Source organism: Pristiophorus japonicus, chromosome 30 (genome assembly GCF_044704955.1).
Source record: "Pristiophorus japonicus isolate sPriJap1 chromosome 30, sPriJap1.hap1, whole genome shotgun sequence".
NCBI classification, from domain to species: Eukaryota; Metazoa; Chordata; class Chondrichthyes; family Pristiophoridae; genus Pristiophorus; species Pristiophorus japonicus.
Genome location: NC_092006.1, coordinates 581,696 through 607,472, shown reverse-complemented (window position 1 = coordinate 607,472; position 25,777 = coordinate 581,696). Strand labels below are relative to the sequence as shown.

Here is a 25,777-nt window from a genome sequence, read left to right as displayed (position 1 = left end):
TGGGTTAGAGAGAAGGGGAATCAGCCAGGGTTCCTGCTCCTGATCACTGCCCAGTGACCCCTGGGTTAGAGAGAAGGGGAATCAGCCCGGGTTCCTGCTCCTGATCACTGCCCAGTGACCCCTGGGTTAGAGAGAAGGGGAATCAGCCAGGGTTCCTGCTCCTGATCACTGCCCAGTGACCCCTGGGTTAGAGAGAAGGGGAATCAGCCAGGGTTCCTGCTCCTGATCACTGCCCAGTGACCCCTGGGTTAGAGAGAAGGGGAATCAGCCAGGGTTCCTGCTCCTGATCACTGCCCAGTGACCCCTGGGTTAGAGAGGGGAAATCAGCCAGGGTTCCTGCTCCTGATCACTGCCCAGTGACCCCGGGGTTAGAGAGAGAGAGGAAATCAGCCAGGGTTCCTGCTCCTGATCACTGCCCAGTGACCCCTGGGTTAGAGAGAAGGGGAATCAGCCAGGGTTCCTGCTAGCACCGGCACTGTGTAGGATCTACAGGATCTCTGACAGCACCTCCCTCCCGTGCAATCTCCAATACTGAGAAAGTCAAGAGCAGCAATATTATGGGAACACCAAAACCTCCAGGTCACACACCATTCCCACTTGGAAATCTATCGGTCGTTCCTTCGTCATTGCCAGGTCAAAATCCTGGAACTCTCTCCCTAACAGCACTGTGGGAGCACCTTCCCCACACGGACTGCAGCGGTTCAAGAAGGAGCTCACCACCACCTTCTCCATGGCAACTAGGGATGGGCAATAAATGCCGGCCTTACCACTGATGCCCACATCCTGAAAATGAATATTCAAAATGCGAGCATTCCTGATCTGAGGTCCTGCAACTTGCGGCCGGGTAATACTGGGCCTGTGATCCAGTAATATTATGGTGTTTGGAAAGGAGGGCAAGTTTAAAATTGCAACAGTCTGCAGGGAATTGAATCAATTGTGGGGCAATCACCTGTGCCTCAGAAGGTGGTTCCCTGATGAAGATGGAATCCCACTCAGTGATTACTTCGAATATGTCAATGACCCTAGCCTGGGAAAACAGCCAGCTCAGGAGCTGGGTGCGTAGATCTCTCCATCCTGCCATCATCCTCGGAGATTCTAAACATCGTAGTCTCACACAAAGCTGTGCATGGAACGCGGACGTGAGTAAGAATGAGGACCTTCGGGAGAGAAGAGGATAATAAAGACTCACAAGTTGCTGCCTTATTTATTTATCCACCAGGTGACCAGACAAAGGCGCTGGTCAATCAGTTGGTTCTTTTCAATCAGATCCTTCGTGAGCTGAGAGAAGATATCCGAGAACAGGTGAGCAGTTGTCCCGGGCATGGGTTCAGGGTCCCGGGAGGGGGTCAGGGTCCAGGTCAGGGTCCCGGGCAGGGGGTCAGGGTCCCGGGCAGGGGGTCAGGGTCCAGGTCAGGGTCCCGGGCAGGGGATAAGGGGGTCAGGGTCCTGGGCAGGGGGTCTAGGTCCCGGGCAAGGGGCCAGGGTCCCGGGCAAGGGGCCAGGGTCCCGGGCGGTGGGGGGGGCGAGTGTCCCGGGCGGGGTCGGGGGTCAGGGTCCCCAGGCAGGAGGTCAGGGGGAAAGTATCCCAGGTCATGGGGTGAGTGTCCCTGGTCATGGGGTGAGTGTCCCAGGGCAGGGGGTGAGTGTCCCGGGTGGGGGGGGGGAAGGGGGAGGTCAGGGTCCCGGGCAGGGGGTAAGACTCCCGGGTCAGGGGATCAGGTTACCGGGCGGAGGCTCAGGGGGAGAGTGTCCCGGGCAGGGGGCGGGGGGGGAGGGGTCAGGGGGCGAGTGTCCCAGTCAGGGGGTCAGGGTCCCGGTCAGGGGGCGAGTGTCCCGGCTGGGGAGGGGGTGAATGTCCCGGGTGGGGGTTTGTACTGGGCAGTGGGGATTGAGTCCCATAGGGGAGGGTTGAATGTCCCGGGCAGCATTGTTGCTGTTCACAGTTTCTTGTTTTTATTGCCAGGTGAAGGAAATGTCACTGATACGGAACACTATCATGGAATGTCAAGTATGCGGTGAGTGTGAATGGACATCTTCGTGGTCCTTCTGTGTCCAAACTTTGGTCAATGAGCCATTGTCAGGTTTGGACAGAATTTTGGATAAGAAATATATTCAGTGGAAAAGTGGTGTCATAAACGGATCAGTACAATGGGAGTGAATGGGAAGGAGCGGGAAGAATTTGCTTTATTCTGGGATTCTGAATAGTGCAACTAAATGGGTAACTGTTTGATCCATTGGGATTCTGCACAGTGTGAGTGAATAGACAGAGGGTTGGTCCTTTGGGATTTTATACAGTGGGAGTGAATGGGAAGGGGTTTAATCCATTGGGATTCTGTACAATTGGAGTCATTCAGAGAAGGCGGAGTCAGGGGACAAGTAGCAGAATGGATCGTTAGCTGACTTCAAGACAGAAAGCAGAGAGTAGGGGGTAAAGGGTAGCTATTCACAGTGGCAGAAGGTGGGCAGTGGTGTTCCACAAGGATCAGTGTTGGGACTACTGTTGGTCACAATTTATATCAACAATTTAGAGTTTGGAACCAAAACCAATTTCTAAATTTGCGGATGACACTAAATTGGGGGAATAGTCAATACTGAGGAGGACAACAACACATTACAGGAGGACATTAATAAACTTGCAGAATGGACATATAATTGGCAAATGACGTTCAACACAGATAAATGTGAGGTATTACAATTTGGTAGGAAGAATAGGGAGGTCACTTATTACTGGGAGGGTGCGAGTCTTGGTGGGGTAGAGGAACAAAGGGATCTCGGATACAAATACACAAATCACTAAATGCTGCGACACGGGTTAGCAAGGCCGTAAAAAGCAAACCCAGCACTAGGGTTTATTTCTTGAGGTATAGAATTGAAAAGTAGGGAAGTTATGCTAAACCTGTATCGAACCTTGGTTGGACCACACTTAGAGTACTGCTGATAGATTTAGACAGGAGGAGGCTCGAGTGGAGCATAAACGCCGGCATGGACTGGTTGGGCCCAATGGCCGGTTTCTTTCGTCGTATAACCCATGTAACCATCTAGAGTGAATGAGAAGGGGTTTGATTGCATTGGGAATGGGAAGGGGTTTGGTCCATTGGGATTCTGTGTAGGAGTGGATCGGAAGGGGTTTGGTCTATTTTTTTACAAAGCCTCTTTCATTCCTTACAAAGGGTTTCATGACCATCGCTCCAAATGTGATCCCAACCCTTGTTTTCAACGTGTGGAATGTATGGAGACCTACGAATACCCGGGTTTCCGTTGCGGACCCTGTCCTGAGGGGTTTGTGGGAAACGGCACACGCTGTACCGATATTGATGAGGTCTGAAATTAATATTAAATATTTATTATGTTCATCACATATCAATACATAGAGAGTAAGTTTCAGGCTGGAATCTAATCGAGGGGTTCGGGGGGGTTTATATATAGAACAACAGATACCCGGGAGTGAGTTACAGGCTGGAATCTAATTGAGGGGTTGGGAGGGTTCATATATAGAACAACAGATACCCGGGAGTGAGTTACAGGCTGGAATCTAATCGAGGGGTTCGGGGGTTTATATATAGAACAACAGATACCCGGGAGTGAGTTACAGGCTGGAATCTAATTGAGGGGTTGGGAGGGTTCATATATAGAACAACAGATACCCAGGAGTGAAATACAGGCTGGAATCTAATCGAGGGGTTCGGGGGGTTTATATATAGAACAACAGATACCCGGGAGTGAGTTACAGGCTGGAATCTAATTGAGGGGTTGGGAGGGTTCATATATAGAATAACAGATACCCGGGAGTGAGTTACAGGCTGGAATCTAATCGAGGGGTTCGGGGGGTTTATATATAGAACAACAGATACCCGGGAGTGAGTTACAGGCTGGAATCTAATCGAGGGGTTCGGGGGCGGGGGAGGTTTATATATAGAATAACAGATACCCGGGAGTGAGTTACAGGCTGGAATCTAATCGAGGGGTTCGGGGGGTTTATATATAGAATAACAGATACCTGGGAGTGAGTTACAAGCTGGAATCTAATCGAGGGGTTCGGGGGGGTTTATATATAGAACAACAGATACCCGGGAGTGAGTTACAGGCTGGAATCTAATCGAGGGGTTCGGGGGGTTTATATATAGAACAACAGATACCCGGGAGTGAGTTACAGGCTGGAATCTAATCGAGGGGGTAATAATTGCGACGCTACGCAGATACAGCGCTGTACACGATGTTTGAAGCAGGTTGTAGTGTGACTGTGTTGTAGTGGAGAGTGAAGACAGATGGCCTCATATCAGTGTTTGTGTAGGGTAATATTCTGGCTGTGTTCATTGTTGTTTCAGTGCGCCTTTGCCAATCCCTGTTTCTCTGGATCCAAATGTATAAATGCAGTGCCGGGATTCCGGTGTGAGTCCTGTCCCTCGGGCTATCGAGGGAATATGGTCGTTGGTGTGGGAGTGGGTTACGCAAGGACCGCAAAGCAGGTGAGCAACATGTGCAGAATGTCTCTGAGCACAAAGTGTTCGGAGAGGTAATTATGGGAATTTAGCGCGTCCTGGGCTGTGTGGTCAGCGTCCCGAGGTATGGAACGTGGTCCATGTTGTCCAAGGCTGTGCCATGAATTTTGATTACCAGGGGGCAGCGCTATGTGACGGGATCAGGTGGAGGACCTTTGTCTTACGGATGTTTAGTATAAAGGGCAGTGCGACGGGAGCCTGTGACATTCCTCGGGAGTCTATTAACAGCAAGCGCAGACATCAACGACGAGGTCCAACACCGCCTCCAGTGTGCCTGCGCAGCCTTCGGTCGCCTGAGGAAGAGAGTGTTTGAAGACCAGGACCTCAAATCTGGCACCAAGCTCATGGTCTACAGGGCAATAGTGATACCCGCCCTTCTGTAGGCTCAGAGACATGGACCATATACAGCAGGCAGCTCAAAGCGCTGGAGAGATACCACCAGCGCTGCCTCCGCAAGATTCTGCAAATCCCCTGAGAGGACAGAGGCACCAACATCAGTGTTCTCGCTCAGGCCAACATCCCCAGCATTGAAGCACTGACCACACTCGACCAGTTCCGCTGGGCAGGTCACATAGTCCGCATGCCTGACACGAGACTCCCAAAGCAAGCGCTCTACTCGGAACTCCTTCACGGCAAACGAGCCAAAGGTGGGCAGAGGAAACGTTTCAAGGACACCCTCAAAGCCTCCCTGATAAAGTGCAACATCCCCACTGACACCTGGGAGTCCCTGGCCCAAGACTGCCCAAAATGGAGGAAGAGCATCCAGGAGGGCGCTGAGCACCTCGAGTCTCATCGCTGAGAGCATGCAGAAAACAAGCGCAGGCAGCGGAAGGAGCGTGCGGAAACCAGTCCCACCCTCCCTTTCCTTATAGGGATGAGGTCCTACAAGACGAATTTAGGGAGCTAGGAGCTAAATTAAAAAGTAGGACCTCAAAAGTAGTAATCTCAGGATTGCTACCAGTGCCACGTGCTAGTCAGAGTAGGAATCACAGGATAACTCAGATGAATACGAAGTTTGGTGCAGCAGGGAGGGATTCAAATTACTGGGACATTGGAACCGGTTCTGGGGGAGGTGGGACCAGTACAAACCGGACAGTCTGCACCTGGGCAGGACCGGAACCAATGTCCTAGGGGGAGTGTTTGCTAGTGCTGTTGGGGAGAGGTTAAACTAATATGGCAGGGGGATGGGAACCTATGCAGGGAGACAGAGGGAAGTAGAATAGGGGCAGAAGCAAAAGATAGAAAGAAGAAAATTAAAAGTGGAGGGCAGAGAAACCCAAGGCAAAAAGCAAAAAGGGCCACATTACAGCAAAATTCTAAAGGGGCAAAAGGTGTTAATAAGGCAAGCCTGAAGGCTCTGTGCCTCAATACGAGGAGTATTCGGAATAAGGTGGACGAATTAACTGCACAGATAGCAGTTAACGGATATGATGTAATTGGCATCACAGAGACATGGCTCCAGGGTAACCAAGGCTGGGAACTCAACATTTAGGAAGGATAGACAGAAAGGAAAATGAGGCGGGGTGGCATTTCTGGTTAAAGAGGAAATTAATGCAATAGTGAGGAAGGACATTAGCTTGGCTGATTTTAGAATCGGTATGGGTAGAGCTGCAGAATACCAAAGGGCAGAAAACGTTAGTGGGAGTTGTGTACAGACCACCAAACAGTAGTAGTGAGGTTGGGGACAGCATCAAACAACAAATTAGGGATGTGTGCAATAAAGGTACATGGTTATCATGGGCGACTTTAATCTACATATTGATTTGGCTAACCAAACTGGTAGCAATGCGGTGGAGGAGGATTTCCTGGAGTGTATTAGGGATGGTTTTCTAGACCAATATGTCGAGGAACCAACTAGAGAGCTGGCCATCCTAGACTGGGTGATGTGTAATGAGAAAGGACTAATTAACAATCTTGTTGTGCGAGGCTCCTTGGGGAAGAGTGACCATAATATGGTAGAATTCTTTATTAAAATGGAGAGTGACACAGTTAATTCAGAGACTAGGGTCCTGAACGTAAGGAAAGGTAACTTCGACTGTATGAGACGTGAATTGGCTAGAATAGACTGGCGAATGATACTTAAAGGGTTGACGGTGGATAGGCAATGGCAGACATTTAAAGACCACATGGATGAACTGCAACAATTGTACATCCCTGTCTGGAGTAAAAAATAAAATGGGGAAGGTGACTCAACCGTGGCTAACAAGGGAAATTAGGAATAGTGTTAAAGCCAAGGAAGGGGCATATAAATTGGCCAGAAAAAGCAGCAAACCTGAGGACTGGGAGAATTTTGTAATACAGCAGAGGCGGACAAAGGGTTTAATTAGGAGGGGGAAATTAAAATATGAGAGGAAGCTTGCAAGGAACATAAAAACTGACTGCAAAAGCTTCTATATGTGAAGAGAAAAAGATTAGTGAAGACAAACATAGGTCCCTTGCAGTCAGATTCAGTTGAATTTATAATGGGGAACAAAGAAATGGTGGACCAGTTAAACAAATACTTTGGTTCTGTCTTCACGAAGGAAGACACAAATAACCTTCCGGATGTACTCGGGGACCGAGGGTCTAGTGAGGAGGAACTGAAGGATATCCTTATTAGGCGGGAAATTGTGTTAGGGAAATTGATGGGATTGAAGGCAGATAAATCCCCGGGGCCTGATTGTCTGCATCCCAGAGTACTTAAGGAAGTAGCCCTAGAAATAGTGGATGCATTGGTGATCATTTTCCAACAGTCTATCGACTCTGGATCAGTTCCTATGGACAGGAGGGTAGCTAATGTAACACCACTTTTTAAAAAGAAGGGAGAGAAAACGGGTAATTATAGATCGGTTAGCCTGACATCAGTAGTGGGGAAAATGTTGGAATCAATCATTAAAGATGTAATAGCAGCACATTTGGAAAGCAGTGACAGGATCGGTCCAAGTTAGCATGGATTTATGAAAGGGAAATCCTGCTTGACAAATCTTCTAGAATTTTTTGAGGATGTAACTCGTAGAGTTGACAAGGGAGAACCAGTGGATGTGGTGTATTTGGACTTTCAAAAGGCTTTTGACAAGGTTCCACACAAGAGATTGGTGTGCAAAATTAAAGCACATAGTATTGGGGGTAATGTACTGACGTGGATAGAGAACTGGTTGGCAGACAGGAAGCAGAGAGTCGGGATAAACGGATCCTTTTCAGAATGGCAGGCAGTGACTAGTGGAGTGCCGCAGGGCTCAGTGCTGGGACCCCAGCTATTTACAATATACATTAATGATTTGGATGAGGGAATTGAGTGTAATATCTCCAAGTTTGCAGATGACACTAAGCTGGGTGGCGGTGTGAGCTGTGAGGAGAACGCTAAGAGGCTGCAGGGTGACTTGGACAGGTTAGGTGAGTGGGCAAATGCATGGCAGATGCAGTATAATGTGGATAAATGTGAGATTATCCACTTTGGTGGCAAAAACACAAAGGCAGAATATTATCTGAATGGTGGCAGATTAGGAAAAGGGGAGGTGCAACAAGACCTGGGTGTCATGGTACATCAGTCATTGAAAGTTGGCATGCAGGTACAGCAGGCGGTGAAGAAGGCAAATGGTATGTTGGCCTTCATAGCTAGGGGATTTGAGTATAGGAGCAGGGAGGTCTTACTGCAGTTGTACAGGGCCTTGGTGAGGCCTCACCTGGAATATTGTGTACAGTTTTGGTCTCCTAATCTGAGGAAGGACATTCTTGCGATTGAGGGAGTGCAGCGAAGGTTCACCAGACTGATTCCCGGGATGACAGGACTGACATATGAGGAGAGACTGGATTGACTGGGCCTGTATTCACTGGAGTTTAGAAGAATGAGAGGGGATCTCATAGAAACATATAAAATTCTGACGGGACTGAACAGGTTAGATGCAGGAAGAATGTTCCCGATGTTGGGGAAGTCCAGAACCAGGGGACACAGTCTAAGGATAAGGGGTAAGCCATTTAGGACCGAGATAAGGAGAAACTTCTTCACTCAGAGAGTTGTTAACCTGTGGAATTCTCTACCACAGAGAGCTGTTGATGCCAGTTCATTGGATATATTCAAGAGGGAGTTCGATATGGCCCTTATTGCTAAAGGGATCAAGGGGTATGGAGAGAAAGCAGGAATGGGGTACTGAGGGAATGATCAGACATGATCTTATTGAATGGTGGTGCAGGCTTGAATGGCCTACTCCTGCACCTATTTTCTATGTTTCTATGTTTCCTTCAACCACTGTCTGTCCCACCTGTGACAGACTGTAATTCCTGTATTGGACTGTTCAGCCACCTGACAACTCACTTTTAGAGTGGGAGCAAGTGTTCTTTGATTTCGAGGAACTGCCTATGATGATGATGGTCAGTGTCTGAACATGGACTGACCTCCTCTCTCTCTAGCTCCGGTCTGAGGAGAGTGGTCAGTGTTTTGTGTTCATGCTGTGTATGTTTTGATCTGCCACTTTTCCCAACCAACTAATCCGGGCTCAGCCTCTGTTGATCCAGGGATAAATAGGACTACTTCCTTAACTCTAGGCTGCATATCCAACCAGACAGGAAGTAATCAGATCAGTTTCTGGGTCATAAAACGGGACAAGTAAGTGAGCTGAAAGTGAGAGACCGTTCGGGAGAAGTGAGCAGAATGAATTGGGTTCACATTAAAGATGGGTAAAGAGAAAGGGGAATCAAAAGGTGATGGACTGGAAACAGATTAATTGTTGGGAAAGGGGCCAGATCGAAGAGGTATTTAAATATGAGATGGATAAGTTAAAGGTTAGTAGCACAGGGCGTATCAGAGACTGAGTTCTATAGAAACCACAGATAGAACAAAAATAAGGGTTGTATGTGGGTGTTGGGCATTGCCAGCCCTTCCCATCGAGATAATGTTCTCCAATCAGAGCCAATGGCATCAGCAGTTTGTGGTGTGATTAATACCATGGCAATTCACTCCCGTTACAGTGCCATCTTTCACATTAACTAACAAACCTGTGGCAACAACAAGTGGACTGGCATTGCTTCCCTCTGTCCAAGCACAGCCTGCTCTGCGATAGGAGACCCCTTGGTAGTCCAGGGAGGAAGAACAGAACTATGTCTCTCCCCTGTAGCCATCTACATGACAATCTGAAAATAATACTTATATATCAAATATTCACTTTGTTTTGTCAGTGAAAAAGCTCCGAGCCTCTGGTGTGATGTGATATTGTGACAGACACACTCTCTGTCTTTCAGGTTTGCTCAGACATCGATGAGTGTAACGATGGGAATAATGGCGGCTGCATAACAAACTCAGTCTGCACAAATACAGTGGTGAGTGATCAGAAATCTGTAGCTGGTTCCAACCATGCTCTTGTTGCCCGAGAGGGCACTCGGTGGCTCAGTGAGTAACACGGTCCCAGAGTCAGCCAGTGGTCGCTCGCTCTAGAAGTCCGCACCCCCAGTTGAGGGAGGGGGGATATTTGATTGCTGGCCACAGGTGTTGAGTGACACACTCTGGAAAGTGACTACAAATAAACTCCAGGCTGCTGGATTAGCCGTAATGCTGGGGCCAAATAACTTCACTCCATAGTGTGAACATTGGGCTGGATCAGGTTCAGTAGTGATGCCTCTGTGGTCAAACAGTGTTCACTGGTCTCACACATGAGGAATAGTCTGTGGAACTGAAATCCAGTGAGAGTCACTGTGCTCTGTCAGCTGATAAAGCTGCTGTTAGAAACTGGCACCAAACTGCTGGATATTCAGAGAGCCTGGTGGCACTGTATTGGCCCTAACTCCACAAGGGACCCTGGATATTGAGAGCCCTCCTGTCACTGCATTGCTAATAACTCCATTTCTTTGTGCAGGGTTCGTTCAAATGTGGTCCGTGCCGAACTGGGTTTGTTGGAAACCAGACTGTTGGCTGCCTTCACCGGAAATCCTGCAGCAGTGCCAATTTCAACCCGTGCGACGTCAATGCGCAGTGTGCAATCGAGCGCCATGGCGATGTGTCCTGCCACGTGAGTTTTACTTCCAGTGAAACATCCAGCTGTTTGTGACAAGTGCAGGCTGAGACGGCCTGTGTGTCCGTTAATAATTATTCTTTATACAATGACAAGGTATAATTAGCAAATTACTCTTCATAAGACCAATTAAAATCTCTTCAGATTCTCTGACTAAATGTCTGGTTTCTGGGAGAACAGATTCAGTCAGTTTAGCAAGAGTTCCTGAATCATATTCCATCATATCAATAATTGGGTGGCAATCATCAAACATTTGCAACAATTACTGATCTTCAAACTCTGGGTTTAATCCTTTGCAACTCAAACCTGCATCCTGTTAAAATCCTCGGAGAGACTCCAGCACAACTCATTGAGATCGAGCTGACAACTGACACAGTCAATGGCTGCATCACTGATAAAATTAACGCAACCATTCCCTCACACACTCTGCGGCCCCTCCCTCCCACAGTGCGGCCCCTCCCTCACACACTCACTGCGGCCCCTCCCTCACACACTCACTGCGGCCCCTCCCTCACACACTCACTGCGGCCCCTCCCTCACACACTCTGCGGCCCCTCCCTCCCACAGTGCGGCCCCTCCCTCACACACTCACTGCGGCCCCTCCCTCACACACTCACTGCGGCCCCTCCCTCACACACTCACTGCGGCCCCTCCCTCACACACTCACTGCGGCCCCTCCCTCACACACTCACTGCGGCCCCTCCCTCACACACTCACTGCGGCCCCTCCCTCACACACTCCCTGCGGCCCCTCCCTCACTGCGGCCCCTCCCTCACACACTCACTGCGGCCCCTCCCTCACACACTCACTGCGGGCGGGCCCTCCCTCACACACTCACTGCGGCCCCTCCCTCCCACAGTGCGGCCCCTCCCTCACACAGTGCGGCCCCTCCCTCACACACTCACTGCGGCCCCTCCCTCACACACTCACTGCGGCCCCTCCCTCACACACTCACTGCGGCCCCTCCCTCACACACTCACTGCGGCCCCTCCCTCACACACTCACTGCGGCCCCTCCCTCACACACTCACTGCGGCCCCTCACTCACTGCGGCCCCTCCCTCACACACTCACTGCGGCCCCTCCCTCACACACTCTGCGGCCCCTCCCTCCCACAGTGCGGCCCCTCCCTCACACACTCACCGCGGCCCCTCCCTCACACACTCACTGCGGCCCCTCCCTCACACACTCACTGCAGCCCCTCCCTCACACACTCACTGCGGCCCCTCCCTCCCACAGTGCGGCCCCTCCCTCACACAGTGCGGCCCCTCCCTCACACACTCACTGCGGCCCCTCCCTCACACACTCACCGCGGCCCCTCCCTCACACACTCACTGCGGCCCCTCCCTCACACACTCACTGCGGCCCCTCCCTCACACACTCACTGCGGCCCCTCCCTCACACACTCACTGCAGCCCCTCCCTCACACACTCACTGCGGCCCCTCCCTCACACAGTGCGGCCCCTCCCTCACACACTCACTGCGGCCCCTCCCTCACACACTCACTGCGGCCCCTCCCTCACACACTCACTGCGGCCCCTCCCTCACACACTCACTGCGGCCCCTCCCTCACACACTCACTGCGGCCCCTCACTCACTGCGGCCCCTCCCTCACACACTCACTGCGGCCCCTCCCTCACACACTCACTGCGGCCCCTCCCTCACACACTCACTGCCGCCCCTCCCTCACACACTCAGTGGCCCCTCCCTCACACACTCACTGCCGCCCCTCCCTCACACACTCACTGCGGCCCCTCCCTCCCACAGTGCGGCCCCTCCCTCACGCACTCCCTGCGGCCCCTCCCTCACGCACTCCCTGCGGCCCCTCCCTCACGCACTCCCTGCGGCCCCTCCCTCACGCACTCACTGCGGCCCCTCCCTCACGCACTCACTGCGGCCCCTCCCTCACACTCACTGCGGCCCCTCCCTCACGCACTCACTGCGGCCCCTCCCTCACACACACTCTGTGGCCCCTCCCTCACACACTCAATGCGGCCCCTCCCTCACACACTCAATGCGGCCCCTCCCTCACACACTCAGTGGCCCCTCCCTCACACACCCACTGTGGCCCCTCCCTCACACACCCACTGTGGCCCCTCCCTCACACACTCACTGCGGCCCCTCCCTCACACACTCACTGCGGCCCCTCCCTCACACACTCAGTGGCCCCTCCCTCACACACTCACTGCGGCCCCTCCCTCACACACTCACTGTGGCCCCTCCCTCACACTCAGTGGCCCCTCCCTCACACACTCACCGTGGCCCCTCCCTCAGTCTCTGGCCCCTCCCTCAGTCTCTGGCCTCTCCCTTACACACTCACCGTGGCCCCTCCCTCAGTCTCTGGCCCCTCCCTCAGTCTCTGGCCCCTCCCTCACACACTCACCGTGGCCCCTCCCTCAGTCTCTGGCCCCTCCCTCAGTCTCTGGCCTCTCCCTTACACACTCACCGTGGCCCCTCCCTCAGTCTCTGGCCCCTCCCTCAGTCTCTGGCCTCTCCCTTACACACTCACCGTGGCCCCTCCCTCAGTCTCTGGCCCCTCCCTCAGTCTCTGGCCCCTCCCTCACACACTCACCGTGGCCCCTCCCTCAGTCTCTGGCCCCTCCCTCGGTCTCTCTCTGGGTGGATGCTAACAGTTGTGTCTGCAGGCGGTTTTGGGCCGTGTGGGGGCTGCTTACCTGCGGACTTGTGGCAATTGCCCCCACCACAGAGAGAGCTGTGAGGGAGTTGGTCTGTCTCAGCCATTGTCTCCATCTCTCACTCTGATTCTCTTCCACTACAGTGCAGAGTGGGCTGGGCTGGGAATGGATATGTGTGTGGGCTCGACACGGATATCGATGGTTATCCTGACAATGACCTTCCCTGCATTGACAACCACCTTCACTGTAATAAGGTGAGTGTTCACAGGATCATCGCTTCGACAGAAAGCAAGGTTCACTATTACAATTCCCAATTATTTATTAATATGTAGTCACTGTTGTAGGTAAATACGGAACTGCAAATGAACGACTGACCAGATAAACTCGAGGCTCAACGCCCTCCCGGATGCTCTTCCTCCACTTTGGGCGGCCGTGGGCCAGGAACAGTGGGTCTATATCTCCGCTTAACGTCTCAACCATAAGGCAGAGTCTCTTGCAGTGAGGCGCTCCCTCAGTACCGCCCCTCCAACAGTGCGGCACTCCCTCAGTACCGCCCCTCCGACAGTGCGGCACTCCCTCAGTACTGCCCCTCCGACAGTGCGGCGCTCCCTCAGTACTGCCCCTCCGACAGTGCGGCGCTCCCTCAGTACCGCCCCTCCGACAGTGCGGCACTCCCTCAGTACTGCCCCTCCGACAGTGCGGCGCTCCCTCAGTACTGCCCCTCCGACAGTGCGGCGCTCCCTCAGTACTGAAGTTTAAGCCAGTCTCTGTACTTTGTCTGTAGTGGGGGTTAAACCGGAACCTTCAGTCTAAGAGATAAGGGCACTGCCAACTGAGCCACATTGTTGATCTCTGCCTCAGTTAAACTGTTGGAACCTGAGAGAAATTCCTGAAGTGAGTGAATCGACAACATTCAAAAAGGGCGTCGGCACAAGGGAAGTCGCTGATTGGTGAGAAGTGAGCGAGTGTTTTTTCTGTGAAGTTAGTACTTCGTCTTTAAACAAAGGTTAGTTTTATAGTCTTTTAAATAAAGGGACTGCAATTAAATTGATAGGGGATATTTCTGATCTAAAAAAGCTAATGAATTAAGTCAGCTGATTGCTGAGTAGTTGCTGGGTGTGTTTTGCTGAGGTTTAGAGTTTATTTTTGTTTGATAGTTCCGAGTCTAACTCGTGGGATGGCAGTGCAGCTCAGTCCTGTGGCATGTGGGATATCCTGGATGCTTTGTGCAGCCGGGACGACCCAGTGTGCAGGGCTGGAGTCACTAGGGTGCACCAACTCGAGCTCCGCGTTTTGGAGTTCGAGCAGCGGCTGGAGTCACTGCGGTGCAACCGTGAGACTGAGAGCTACATTTCTCGAGGTGGTCACCTGACAGAATGTGCAGGCAGATAGGGATTGGGTGACCGCCAGACAGAAGAGGAGGACTAGGCAGATAGTACAGGAGTCCCCTGAGTCCATCTCGCTCTCCAACCGCTATTCTGTTCTGAGTACCGGTGGGGGCGATGGTGGCTCTGGGGAGTGCAGCCAGAGCCAAGTCCAAGGCCCCACGGGTGGCTCAGCTGCACAGGGGGGAGGAGGAAGAATGGAAGAGCTCTAGTGGTAGGGGATTCAATAGTAAGGGGAGCAGACCGGTGTTTCTGCGGCCGCAGACGTGATTCCAGGATGGTATGTTACCTCCCTGGTGTCAGGGTCAAGGATGTCACCGAGCAGCTGCAGGGCATTCTGGGGGGAGAGGGTGAACAGCCAGAGGTCGTGGTCCATATCGCGACCAATGACATGGGTAGGAAGAGGGATGAGGGCCTGCAGGCAGAGTTTAAGGAACTGGGAGAGAGATTAAAAAGCAGGACCTCAAAGGTAGTAATCTCCTGATTACTCCCGGTGCCACGAGCTAGTGAGTACAGAAACAGGAGGATAGAGCAGATGAACATGTGGCTGGAGAGTTGGCGCAGGAGTGGGAGGGATTTAAATTCCAGGCATTGGGACCACTTCTGGGGGAGGTGAGACCTGTACAAACCGGATGGATTGCACCTCAACAGAGCCGGGACCAATATCCTTGCCGGGGAGGGGGGGGGTTTGCTCGTGCAAAGGTTTATGAACGATCTTGGCAGGGGGATGGGAACCTGAGAATAGATGCATTAGGGAGGGGAATAAAACTGGAATTGAAAAGCAAAAATGTAGAAAGTGAATTTGAAGGACAGAGGAAACAAGGGCTGGAAACAAGGAGGTCTGGCTGTACCAAATGGTAAATACTTCAATGCAAGGAGTATAGTGGATAGGCAGATGGGCTGACACACAGGTCGACACTTGGCAGTACAATATTATAGCTATTACAGAGACATGGCTAAAAGAGGGGCAGGTATGGCAGCCCAACATTCCTGGTTACAGGATCTTCAGATGGAATAGAGAGGGGGGTAAAAAGGGAGGTGGGGTCACGGTATTGATTAAAGAAACTATTTCATTCATAGGCAGTCCCTCGGAATCGAGGAAGACTTGCTTCCACTCTTAACACGAGTCCTTAGGTGGCTGAACAGTCCAATTCGAGAACCACAGTCCCTGTCACAGGTGGGACAGTGGTTGAGGGAAGGGGAGGGTGGGACTGGTTTGCCGCACGCTCTTTCCGCTGACAATACTTGGTTTCTGCACGCTCTCGGTGACGAGACTCGAGGTGCTCAGCGCCCTCCCGGATGCACTTCCTCCACTTAGGGCGGTCTTTGGCCAGGGACTCCCAGGTGTCAGTGAGGATGTTGCACTTTATCAGGGAGGCTTTGAGGGTGTCCCTGTAACGTTTCCTCTGCCCACCTTTGGAGTTCCGAGTAGAGCGCTTGCTTTGGGAGTCTCATGTCTGGCATGCAAACAGTGTGGCCTGCCCAGCGGAGCTGGTCGAGTGTGGTCAGTGCTTCAATCTGGGGATGTTGGCCTGGTTAAGGACACTAATGTTGGTGCGTCTGTCCTCCCAGGGGATTTGTAGGATCTTGCGGAGGCATCGTTGGTGGTATTTCTCCAGCGACTTGAGGTGTCTACTGTACATGGTCCATGTTTCTGAGCCATACAGGAGGGCGGGTATTACTACAGCCCTGTAGACCATGAGCTTGGTGATAGATTTGAGGGTCTTGTCTTCGAACACTCTTTTCCTCAGGCGGCCGAAGGCTGCGCTGGCGCACTGGAGGCGGTGTTGAATCTCCTCATCAATGTCTGCTTTTGTTAATAAGAGACTCCCGAGGTATGGGAAATGGTCCACGTTGTCCAAGGCCGCACCGTGGATGACTGGGGGCAATGCTGTGCGGCGGGGTCAGGCTGGTGGAGGACCTTTGACTTACGGATGTTTAGCATAAGGCCCTTGCTTTCGTACGCCTCAGTAAATACGTCGACTATGTCCTGGAGTTCAGCCTCTGAATGTGCGCAGACGCAGGCGTCGTCCGCGTACTGTAGCTCAACGACAGAGGTTGGGGTAGTCTTGGACCTGGCCTGGAGACGGCGAAGTTGAACAGCTTCTCACTGGTTCTGTAGTTTAGTTCCACTCCAGCAGGGAGCTTGTTGACTGTGAGGTGGAGCATGGCAGCGAGGAAGATTGAGAAGAGGGTTGGGGCAATGACGCAGCCCTGTTTGACCCCGGTCCAGATGTGGATTGGGTCTGTAATGGATCCGTTGGTAAGGATCACAGTCTGCATGTCGTCATTGGGGGCATCCGAAACGGAGGACGCTCCATAGACCCTCGCGGTTGACCGTGTCAAAGGTCGAAGAAGACCATGTATAAGGGCTGGTGCTGCTCCCTGCAGTTTTCCTGCAGCTGTAGCACTGCAAAGATCATGTCCGTTGTGCCCCGTAGGGGACGAAATCCGCACTGTGACTCCGGGAGGAGCTCCTCAGCCACAGGGAGCAGACGGTTGAGGAGGACTCTCGTGATGACTTTCCCAGTGGCTGATAGCAGGGAGATTCCCCTGTAGTTGCCGCAGTCAGAATTGTCTCCTTCTTTAAAACTATTACAGCTGTGAGAAGAGATATGTTCGAGGGATCATTAAACGAGGCATATGGGTCAAACTGAAAAACAAAAAAGGGGCGATCACATTGCTGGGCGTGTATTATAGACCCTGAAATAGTAAGCAGTGTAGATGAACACAGGGACCTTGGAGTGCATGTCCACAGATCCCTGAAAGGAGCAGGCCAGGTGGATAAGATGGTTAAGAAGGCATATGGAATGCTTGCCTTTATTAACCGAGGCATAGAATACAAGAGCGGGGGTGTTATGCTTGAACTGTATAAAACACTGGTTAGGCCACAGCTGGAGTACTGCGTGCAGTTCTGGTCACCACATTACAGGAAGGATGTGATTGCACTGGAGAGGGTACAGAGGAGATTTATGAGGATGTTGCTGGGAGTGGAGAATCTTAGCTATGAGGACAGATTGGATAGGCTGGATTTGTTTTCATTGGAACAGAAGAGGCTGAGGGGAGACCTCATTGTGGTGTATAAAATTATGAGGGGCCTCGATATAGTGGATAGAAAGGGCCTATTTCCCTTAGCAGAGGGGTCAACAACCAGGGGGCGTAAATTTAAAGTCATTGGTAGAAGGTTTAGAGGGGATTTAAGGGGAAATGTCTTCACCCAGAGGGTGATGGGGGTCTAGAACCCACTGCCTGAAAGGGTGGTAGAGGCAGAAACCCTCCTATCATTTAAAAAGTACCTGGATATGCCGTAACCTGCAGGGCTACGGACCCAGAGCTGGAAAGTGGGATTAGGCTGGATAGCCTCTTGTTGGCTGGCGTGGACACGATGGGCCGAATGGCCTCCTTCCGTGCTGTGAATTTCTGTGACTAGGAAATGAAGCAGTGCTGGATTCCTGGGTGTATAATGGAGTGTTTTAATTGGGTTGAACGTGGAGTTACAAGGTATCCCTTCGGTCTGTACAGCAGGAGCACTGCCTCTGCTGTCCCTTCACTTTAGTTTTGATTTGTTTGAAGATTTTTCTGTCTCCCCCCCCCCCCCCCCCTCAGGACAATTGCAAGTATACCCCCAACTCTGGGCAGGAGGATGCTGACAACGATGGTGTGGGTGATCAGTGTGACAACGATGCTGATGGAGACGGGATCAAGAATGTGGAGGTTTGTACCAATGTCCCATCACCCCAGGAAAGCCGGAACTCCCGATGGGGGAGGGGGGTGAATCGGGGAACTCCCGGTGTGTGTGGGGGGGGGTGAATCGGGGAACTCCCGGTGTGTGGGGGGGGGGGGGGGGTTTAGAGCACACTGCCCCAGATAACCGACAGCTCCTTGTACTCTTACATTGATCTGGGGCGAGGGGGTGAATCGGGGGAACTCCCGGTGTGTGTGTGGGGGGGGGGTGAATCGGGGAACTCCCGGTGTGTGTGGGGGGGGGGGTGAATCGGGGAACTCCCGGTGTGTGGGGGGGGGGTGAATCGGGGAACTCCCGGTGTGTGGGGGGGGGGGGGGGGTTTGGAGCACACTGCCCCAGATAACCGACAGCTCCTTGTACTCTTACATTGATCTGGGGCGAGGGGGTGAATCGGGGGAACTCCCGGTGTGTGGGGGGGGGGGGGGTGAATCGGGGAACTCCCGGTGTGTGGGGGGGGGGGGGGTGAATCGGGGAACTCCCGGTGTGTGGGGGGGGGGGGGTGAATCGGGGAACTCCCGGTGTGTGGGGGGGGGGGGGGGGTGAATCGGGGAACTCCCGGTGTGTGGGGGGAGGGGGGGGTGAATCGGGGAACTCCCGGTGTGTGGGGGGAGGGGGGGGTGAATCGGGGAACTCCCGGTGTGTGGGGGGGGGGTGAATCAGGGGAACTCCCGGTGTGTGTGGGGGGGGGGGGTGAATCGGGGAACTCCCGGTGTGTGGGGGGGGGGGGGGTGAATCAGGGGAACTCCCGGTGTGTGGGGGGGGGGGGTGAATCGGGGAACTCCCGGTGTGTGTGGGGGGGGGGGGGGGGTGAATCGGGGGAACTCCCGGTGTGTGGGGGGAGGGGTGAATCAGGGAACTCCCGGTGTGTGGGGGGGGGGGGGGGGTGAATCAGGGAACTCCCGGTGTGTGTGGGGGGGGGTGAATCGGGGAACTCCCGGTGTGTGTGGGGGGGGGGCGTGAATCAGGGAACTCCCGGTGTGTGGGGGGGGGGGGTGAATCGGGGGAACTCTCGGTGTGTGGGGGGGGGTGGGGGGTGAATCAGGGAACTCCCGGTGTGTGGGGGGGGGGGGTGAATCGGGGAACTCCCGGTGTGTGGGGGGGGGGGGGGGGTGAATCGGGGAACTCCCGGTGTGTGGGGGGGGGAGGGGGGTGAATCAGGGGAACTCTCGGTGTGTGGGGGGGGGGGGGGTGAATCGGGGAACTCCCGGTGTGTGTGGGGGGGGGGGTGAATCGGGGAACTCCCGGTGTGTGGGGGGGGGGGGTGAATCGGGGAACTCCTGGTGTGTGTGGGGGGGGGGGTGAATCGGGGAACTCCCGGTGTGGGGGGGGGGGGGGGTGAATCGGGGAACTCCCGGTGTGTGGGGGGGGGGGGTGAATCGGGGAACTCCCGGTGTGTGGGGGGGGGGGGGTGAATCGGGGAACTCCCGGTGTGTGGGGGGGGGGGGGGGGGGTGAATCGGGGAACTCCCGGTGTGTGTGGGGGGGGGGGGGTGAATCGGGGAACTCCCGGTGTGTGGGGGGGGGGGTGTGAATCGGGGGAACTCCCGGTGTGTGTGGGGGGGGGGGGGGTGTGAATCGGGGGAACTCCCGGTGTGTGGGGGGGGGGGGTGTGAATCGGGGGAACTCCCGGTGTGTGTGGGGGGGGGGGGGGGTGAATCGGGGGAACTCTCGGTGTGTGGGGGGGGGGGGGTGAATCGGGGAACTCCCGGTGTGTGTGGGGGGGGGGGGGGTGAATCAGGGAACTCCCGGTGTGTGGGGGGGGGGGGGGGTGAATCAGGGAACTCCCGGTGTGTGGGGGGGGGGGGGGGTGAATCGGGGAACTCCCGGTGTGTGGGGGGGGGGGGGTGAACCGGGGAACTCCCGGTGTGTGTGGGGGGGGGGGGTGAATCGGGGAACTCCCGGTGTATGGGGGGGGGGGGGGGTTTGGAGCACACTGCCCCAGATAACCGACAGCTCCTTGTACTCCCACACTGCAGTCGTCTGGAGCGGGGGAGGCGGAGACTGGGGAGGAGGGGGAGAGGGAAAGCGGGGGGAAGGGGTGACGGGAGGGGAAGGGGGGTGCAGGGGAATCTGGGGGGGAGGGGGGAGACTGGTGGAAGAGTACTGGATGGGTGGGGGGGGAAATCGGGGGATCACAGGCTGGTAGGAGTTTGCAGCAGGTCCCCTGTCAACTCTGACACCGGCCTGTAGTTGAGGGGATCGAGAGAGGAGGCAGGATTGTGGCTGAGAGACTGGGAGCGCCGGTAAAATGATTTTATAAAATAAAAATAGTTTTCTCCCAATCTCTGAACTTTAACTTCTTGGCCCTTGTGAAAGGTGAAATCTTCAGTCAAACATTTAAATAAATTCCTCCTTTCAACATATCACTGCCACTGTTTCCAAAATAAATAAATCGGGCAAAAATATTTAAAGGTATAAATGGGCCACAACTCTCCGAATCCTAAAAAGGAAAATATTAGAGCGGTAAAAGAGGACACAGTGCTGGGCCACCGTGGGATTGACCCAAGGATCCGGAGGGAAAGGGGGAAAGGAATAGCAGAGGTCCCCGGAAGGGCTTTTCGGGGTTCCATTGAGTGACTGTGCCGTTGAGGATTGGAGAGAGGCCAATGTAATTAGTAGCCATGTTCAAAAATTGGACACAGACAATCGAGTGATTACAGGGCAGTTAGTTTACACGCTGTGCTTGGCAGAATTTTGGAATCTTTAAATAAAGCTGAAATTACCAAATATCTCGATGTAGAGAAAATAACTAGAAGCAACCGACTTGTGATTTCAGGAAGGAGGAAAGTACTGTACTGCCAAAGCTGTTTGGGTGGTTTGAGCAGCTGACAGTCCTGCATCGTGCCTACAGTCCTGAGGATAGCAGGTCGGGACAAGGCATTTTCGGGATTTGCTTTAGGCAATTGTTTAAATGTGGCCCCAGAGATTCCAGGGTACACAGTGTAGGTCCCCGGTAAGCCAGGAACGCTGGACTCTATGTAGGACGGAGTGTGAAGGGATTGTGTTCAACCTGAGAAACACAAAGTGTCAGTATCTGACGCAGTAGTAATTTGTGACTAGTTCCACTGGTCATCATCATAGGCAGTCCCTCGGAATCGAGGAAGACTTGCTTCCACTCCCAAACTGAGTTCTCTGATGGCTGAACAGTCCGGTACAACAGCCACAGACCCTGTTACAGGTGGGACAGACATTGGTCGGGGGAAGGGGTGGGTGGAGTTGGTTTGCCGCGCGCTCCTTCCGCTGCCTGCGCCTGGCCTCTTCACGCTCTTTGCGTTGAGACTCGAAGAGCTCAGCGCCCTCCCGGATACACTTTCTCCACCTCGGGCGGTCTGCGGCCAGGGTCTCCCAGGTGTCAGTGGTGATGTCGCACTTTACCAGGGAGGCTTTGAGGGTGGTCCTTGTAACGTTTCCGCTGCCCACCTTTGGCTCGTTTACCATGAAGGAGCTCCGCATAAAGCATTTGCTCAGGGATTCTCGTATCTGGCATGCGGACTGTGTGGCCTGCCCAGCGAAGCTGATCGAGTGTGGTCAGTGCTTCAATACTGGGGATGTTGGCCTGGTCGAGGACCCTGATGTTGGTGCGTCTGTCCTCCCAGGGGATTTGTAGGATCTTGCGGAGTCATCGTTGGTGATATTTCTCCAGTGACTTGAGGTGTCTACTGTACATTGTCCATGCCTCAGATCCATACAGGAGGGCGGGTATTACTACAGCCCTGTACACCATGAGCTTGGTGGTAGATTTGAGGACCTGGTCTTTAAATACTTTTTTCCTCAGACGATGGTGTTGGAGCAGAGAATCCCTCCTTGCTTTACATATAATGCAACAGAACTCCTGATTTACCATCACGTCCGATTCCCTGGCAGATCATCAAGGTTCCACAGCTGTGATCAGCAGTAGTTGCAATCGGTTTTCAAGGATTATTCCGAGTTCTCGCGCCCAGTACAAACTCTCTGTTTAAAATGTTCTTCAAATCATAAACAAAAGGAAAGCATTTATATCTTGCTTTATACATCCCCAGGACATCCGAAAGCACTTTGCAGCCAAAGACATTCTTTCGAAGTGTAGTCACTGTTGTAATTTAGGAAATGTGGAAGCAAATTTGTGCACAGCAAGCTCCCACAAATAGCAACAAGATAAATGACCAGATAATCTGTTTTAGTGAAACCGATTGAGCGATAACTATTGACCAGGATACCAGAGGAACACTCCAGCTCTCCTTCACATAGTACTGTGGATTTGTCCTGTCTGGAAGGATAGTCCAGATAAGGATCTGAAGTAAGCCATAACCTTTCCTTTTGCAGGATAACTGCAGACTGGTTCATAACAAGGACCAGCAGAATTCTGACACCGACTCATTCGGGGATGCTTGTGACAACTGCCCCAATGTTCCCAACAACAGTCAAAAGGACACGGACAGCAATGGAGAGGGAGACGCATGTGACAATGATATTGATGGCGACGGTAAATATAGTTTCACACAAATACACCTGTCCTTTCCCAGCCACACACCCCGGGGAACAGTGCCCCCAAACCCCCGGGGAACTGTACCTCCAAACCCCCGGGGAACAGTGCCCCCAAACCCCCGGGGAACAGTGCCCCCAAACCCCCGGGGATCTGAACCCCCAAACCCCGGGGAACTGTACCCCCAAACCCCCGGGAACTGTACCTCCAAACCCCCGGGGAACAGTGCCCCCAAACCCCCGGGGAACAGTGCCCACAAACCCCCGTGGAACAGTGCCCCCAAACCCCCGGGGATCTGAACCCCCAAACCCCGGGGAACAGTGCCCCCAAACCCCCTGGGAACTGTACCCCCAAACCCCCGGGAACTGTACCTCCAAACCCCCGGGGAACAGTGCCCCCAAACCCCCGGGGAACAGTGCCCCCAAACCCCCGGGGATCTGAACCCCCAAACCCCGGGGAACTGTACCCCCAAACCCCCGGGGAACAGTGCCCCCAAACCCCCGGGGAACAGTGCCCCCAAACCCCCGTGGAACAGTGCCCCCAAACCCCCGGGGATCTGAACCCCCAAAGCCCGCTCTGCTAATTGTCTTCTTTTTTTTTCCAGGTATTCCCAATATTTTGGACAATTGTGGGGGAGTTCCAAATCCACTGCAGACGGACAGGGATGGAGATGGAGTGGGTGATGCTTGTGACAGCTGTCCTGAAATGAGTAATCCCACCCAGGTACTGCCCACCTCCCTCCAGAATCTCTCTGCAAATACGTCTTGTCCTTTGACGTAAAGAACAAAATACCCGCAGCAGATTCCTGCTTCTCAAATTCCAGCTTATTCCTGGTCACTCTGTACCCCGCGGGTGGACACCAGGCTGAAGGGGCCGGAACAGCTCATCGACCAGGATCAGCCTCGCTCTAATCTGCCGGCTGTGCTGAGTTACTCCATCTCATGGGATTCCAGCTCCTGATCACCAGCCAGTGATTCCCGCCGATCAGGCTGTGCCCGCCACATTGAAAACATTCTGTGAGGGTTGTACTTGAGGCGATGTTTGGGGAGGTTGTGTTTGGTGTGTTGGGGGAGGTCGGTGTCCTGCATTAACCTGTGTGTTTGTACCCTGTCTGTAGACTGATGCGGACAATGACCTTGTGGGCGATGCATGCGACAGTAATCAGGACAGGTAGGCCGCACTATTCTCACCTCCACACGTACACCTCACTCACCCTCACTCACTCACCCTCACTCACCCTCACTCACTCACCTCACTCTCACTCACTCACCTCACTATTCTAACCTCCACACGTACACCTAACTCACTCACCTTCACTCACCCTCACTCACTCACCCTCACTCACTCACTCACCTCACTCTCACTCACTCACCTCACTATTCTAACCTCCACACGTACACTTAACTCACTCACCTTCACTCACCCTCACTCACCTTCACTCACCCTCACTCACTCACTCACACTCACCCGCACTCACTCACCCTCACTCACCTCATGCACCTCACTCACTCACTCACCTCACTCTCACTCACTCACCTCACTCTCACTCACTCACCTCACTATTCTAACCTCCACACGTACACCTCACTCACTCACTCATTCACACTCACTCACTATTCTAACCTCCACATGTACACCTCACTCACCTCTCACTCACCTCTCACTCACTCACCTCTCACTCACCTCTCACTCACTCACCTCTCACTCACTCACCTCTCACTCACTCACCTCTCACTCACTCACCTCTCACTCACTCACCTCTCACTCACTCACCTCTCACTCACTCACCTCTCACTCACTCACCTCTCACTCACTCACCTCTCACTCACTCACCTCTCACTCACTCACCTCTCACTCACTCACCTCTCACTCACTCACCTCTCACTCACTCACCTCTCACTCACTCACCTCTCACTCACTCACCTCTCACTCACTCACCTCTCACTCACTCACCTCTCACTCACTCACCTCTCACTCACTCACCTCTCACTCACTCACCTCTCACTCACTCACCTCTCACTCACTCACCTCTCACTCACTCACCTCTCACTCACTCACCTCTCACTCACTCACCTCTCACTCACTCACCTCTCACTCACTCACCTCTCACTCACTCACCTCTCACTCACTCACCTCTCACTCACTCACCTCTCACTCACTCACCTCTCACTCACTCACCTCTCACTCACTCACCTCTCACTCACTCACCTCTCACTCACTCACCTCTCACTCACTCACCTCTCACTCACTCACCTCTCACTCACTCACCTCTCACTCACTCACCTCTCACTCACTCACCTCTCACTCACTCACCTCTCACTCACTCACCTCTCACTCACTCACCTCTCACTCACTCACCTCTCACTCACTCACCTCTCACTCACTCACCTCTCACTCACTCACCTCTCACTCACTCACCTCTCACTCACTCACCTCTCACTCACTCACCTCTCACTCACTCACCTCTCACTCACTCACCTCTCACTCACTCACCTCTCACTCACTCACCTCTCACTCACTCACCTCTCACTCACTCACCTCTCACTCACTCACCTCTCACTCACTCACCTCTCACTCACTCACCTCTCACTCACTCACCTCTCACTCACTCACCTCTCACTCACTCACCTCTCACTCACTCACCTCTCACTCACTCACCTCTCACTCACTCACCTCTCACTCACTCACCTCTCACTCACTCACCTCTCACTCACTCACCTCTCACTCACTCACCTCTCACTCACTCACCTCTCACTCACTCACCTCTCACTCACTCACCTCTCACTCACTCACCTCTCACTCACTCACCTCTCACTCACTCACCTCTCACTCACTCACCTCTCACTCACTCACCTCTCACTCACTCACCTCTCACTCACTCACCTCTCACTCACTCACCTCTCACTCACTCACCTCTCACTCACTCACCTCTCACTCACTCACCTCTCACTCACTCACCTCTCACTCACTCACCTCTCACTCACTCACCTCTCACTCACTCACCTCTCACTCACTCACCTCTCACTCACTCACCTCTCACTCACTCACCTCTCACTCACTCACCTCTCACTC

The 25,777-nt window shown here is 53.4% G+C and overlaps 1 protein-coding gene across 1 annotated transcript in view; it reads left to right on the top strand.

Annotated features, from left to right (window-relative positions):
- thbs3a (thrombospondin 3a) overlaps positions 1 to 25,777 on the top strand; it is an 80,522-nt gene that overhangs the window by 8,687 nt on the left and 46,058 nt on the right. The window contains exons 6-16 of the mRNA XM_070868508.1: positions 1,220 to 1,302; positions 1,964 to 2,015; positions 3,171 to 3,319; positions 4,326 to 4,466; positions 9,714 to 9,791; positions 10,325 to 10,477; positions 13,258 to 13,368; positions 18,106 to 18,213; positions 22,546 to 22,705; positions 23,310 to 23,428; positions 23,823 to 23,875. Coding sequence (XP_070724609.1) covers positions 1,220 to 1,302; positions 1,964 to 2,015; positions 3,171 to 3,319; positions 4,326 to 4,466; positions 9,714 to 9,791; positions 10,325 to 10,477; positions 13,258 to 13,368; positions 18,106 to 18,213; positions 22,546 to 22,705; positions 23,310 to 23,428; positions 23,823 to 23,875 — 1,207 coding nt within the window. The remainder of the gene's footprint in view (positions 1 to 1,219; positions 1,303 to 1,963; positions 2,016 to 3,170; positions 3,320 to 4,325; positions 4,467 to 9,713; positions 9,792 to 10,324; positions 10,478 to 13,257; positions 13,369 to 18,105; positions 18,214 to 22,545; positions 22,706 to 23,309; positions 23,429 to 23,822; positions 23,876 to 25,777) is intronic.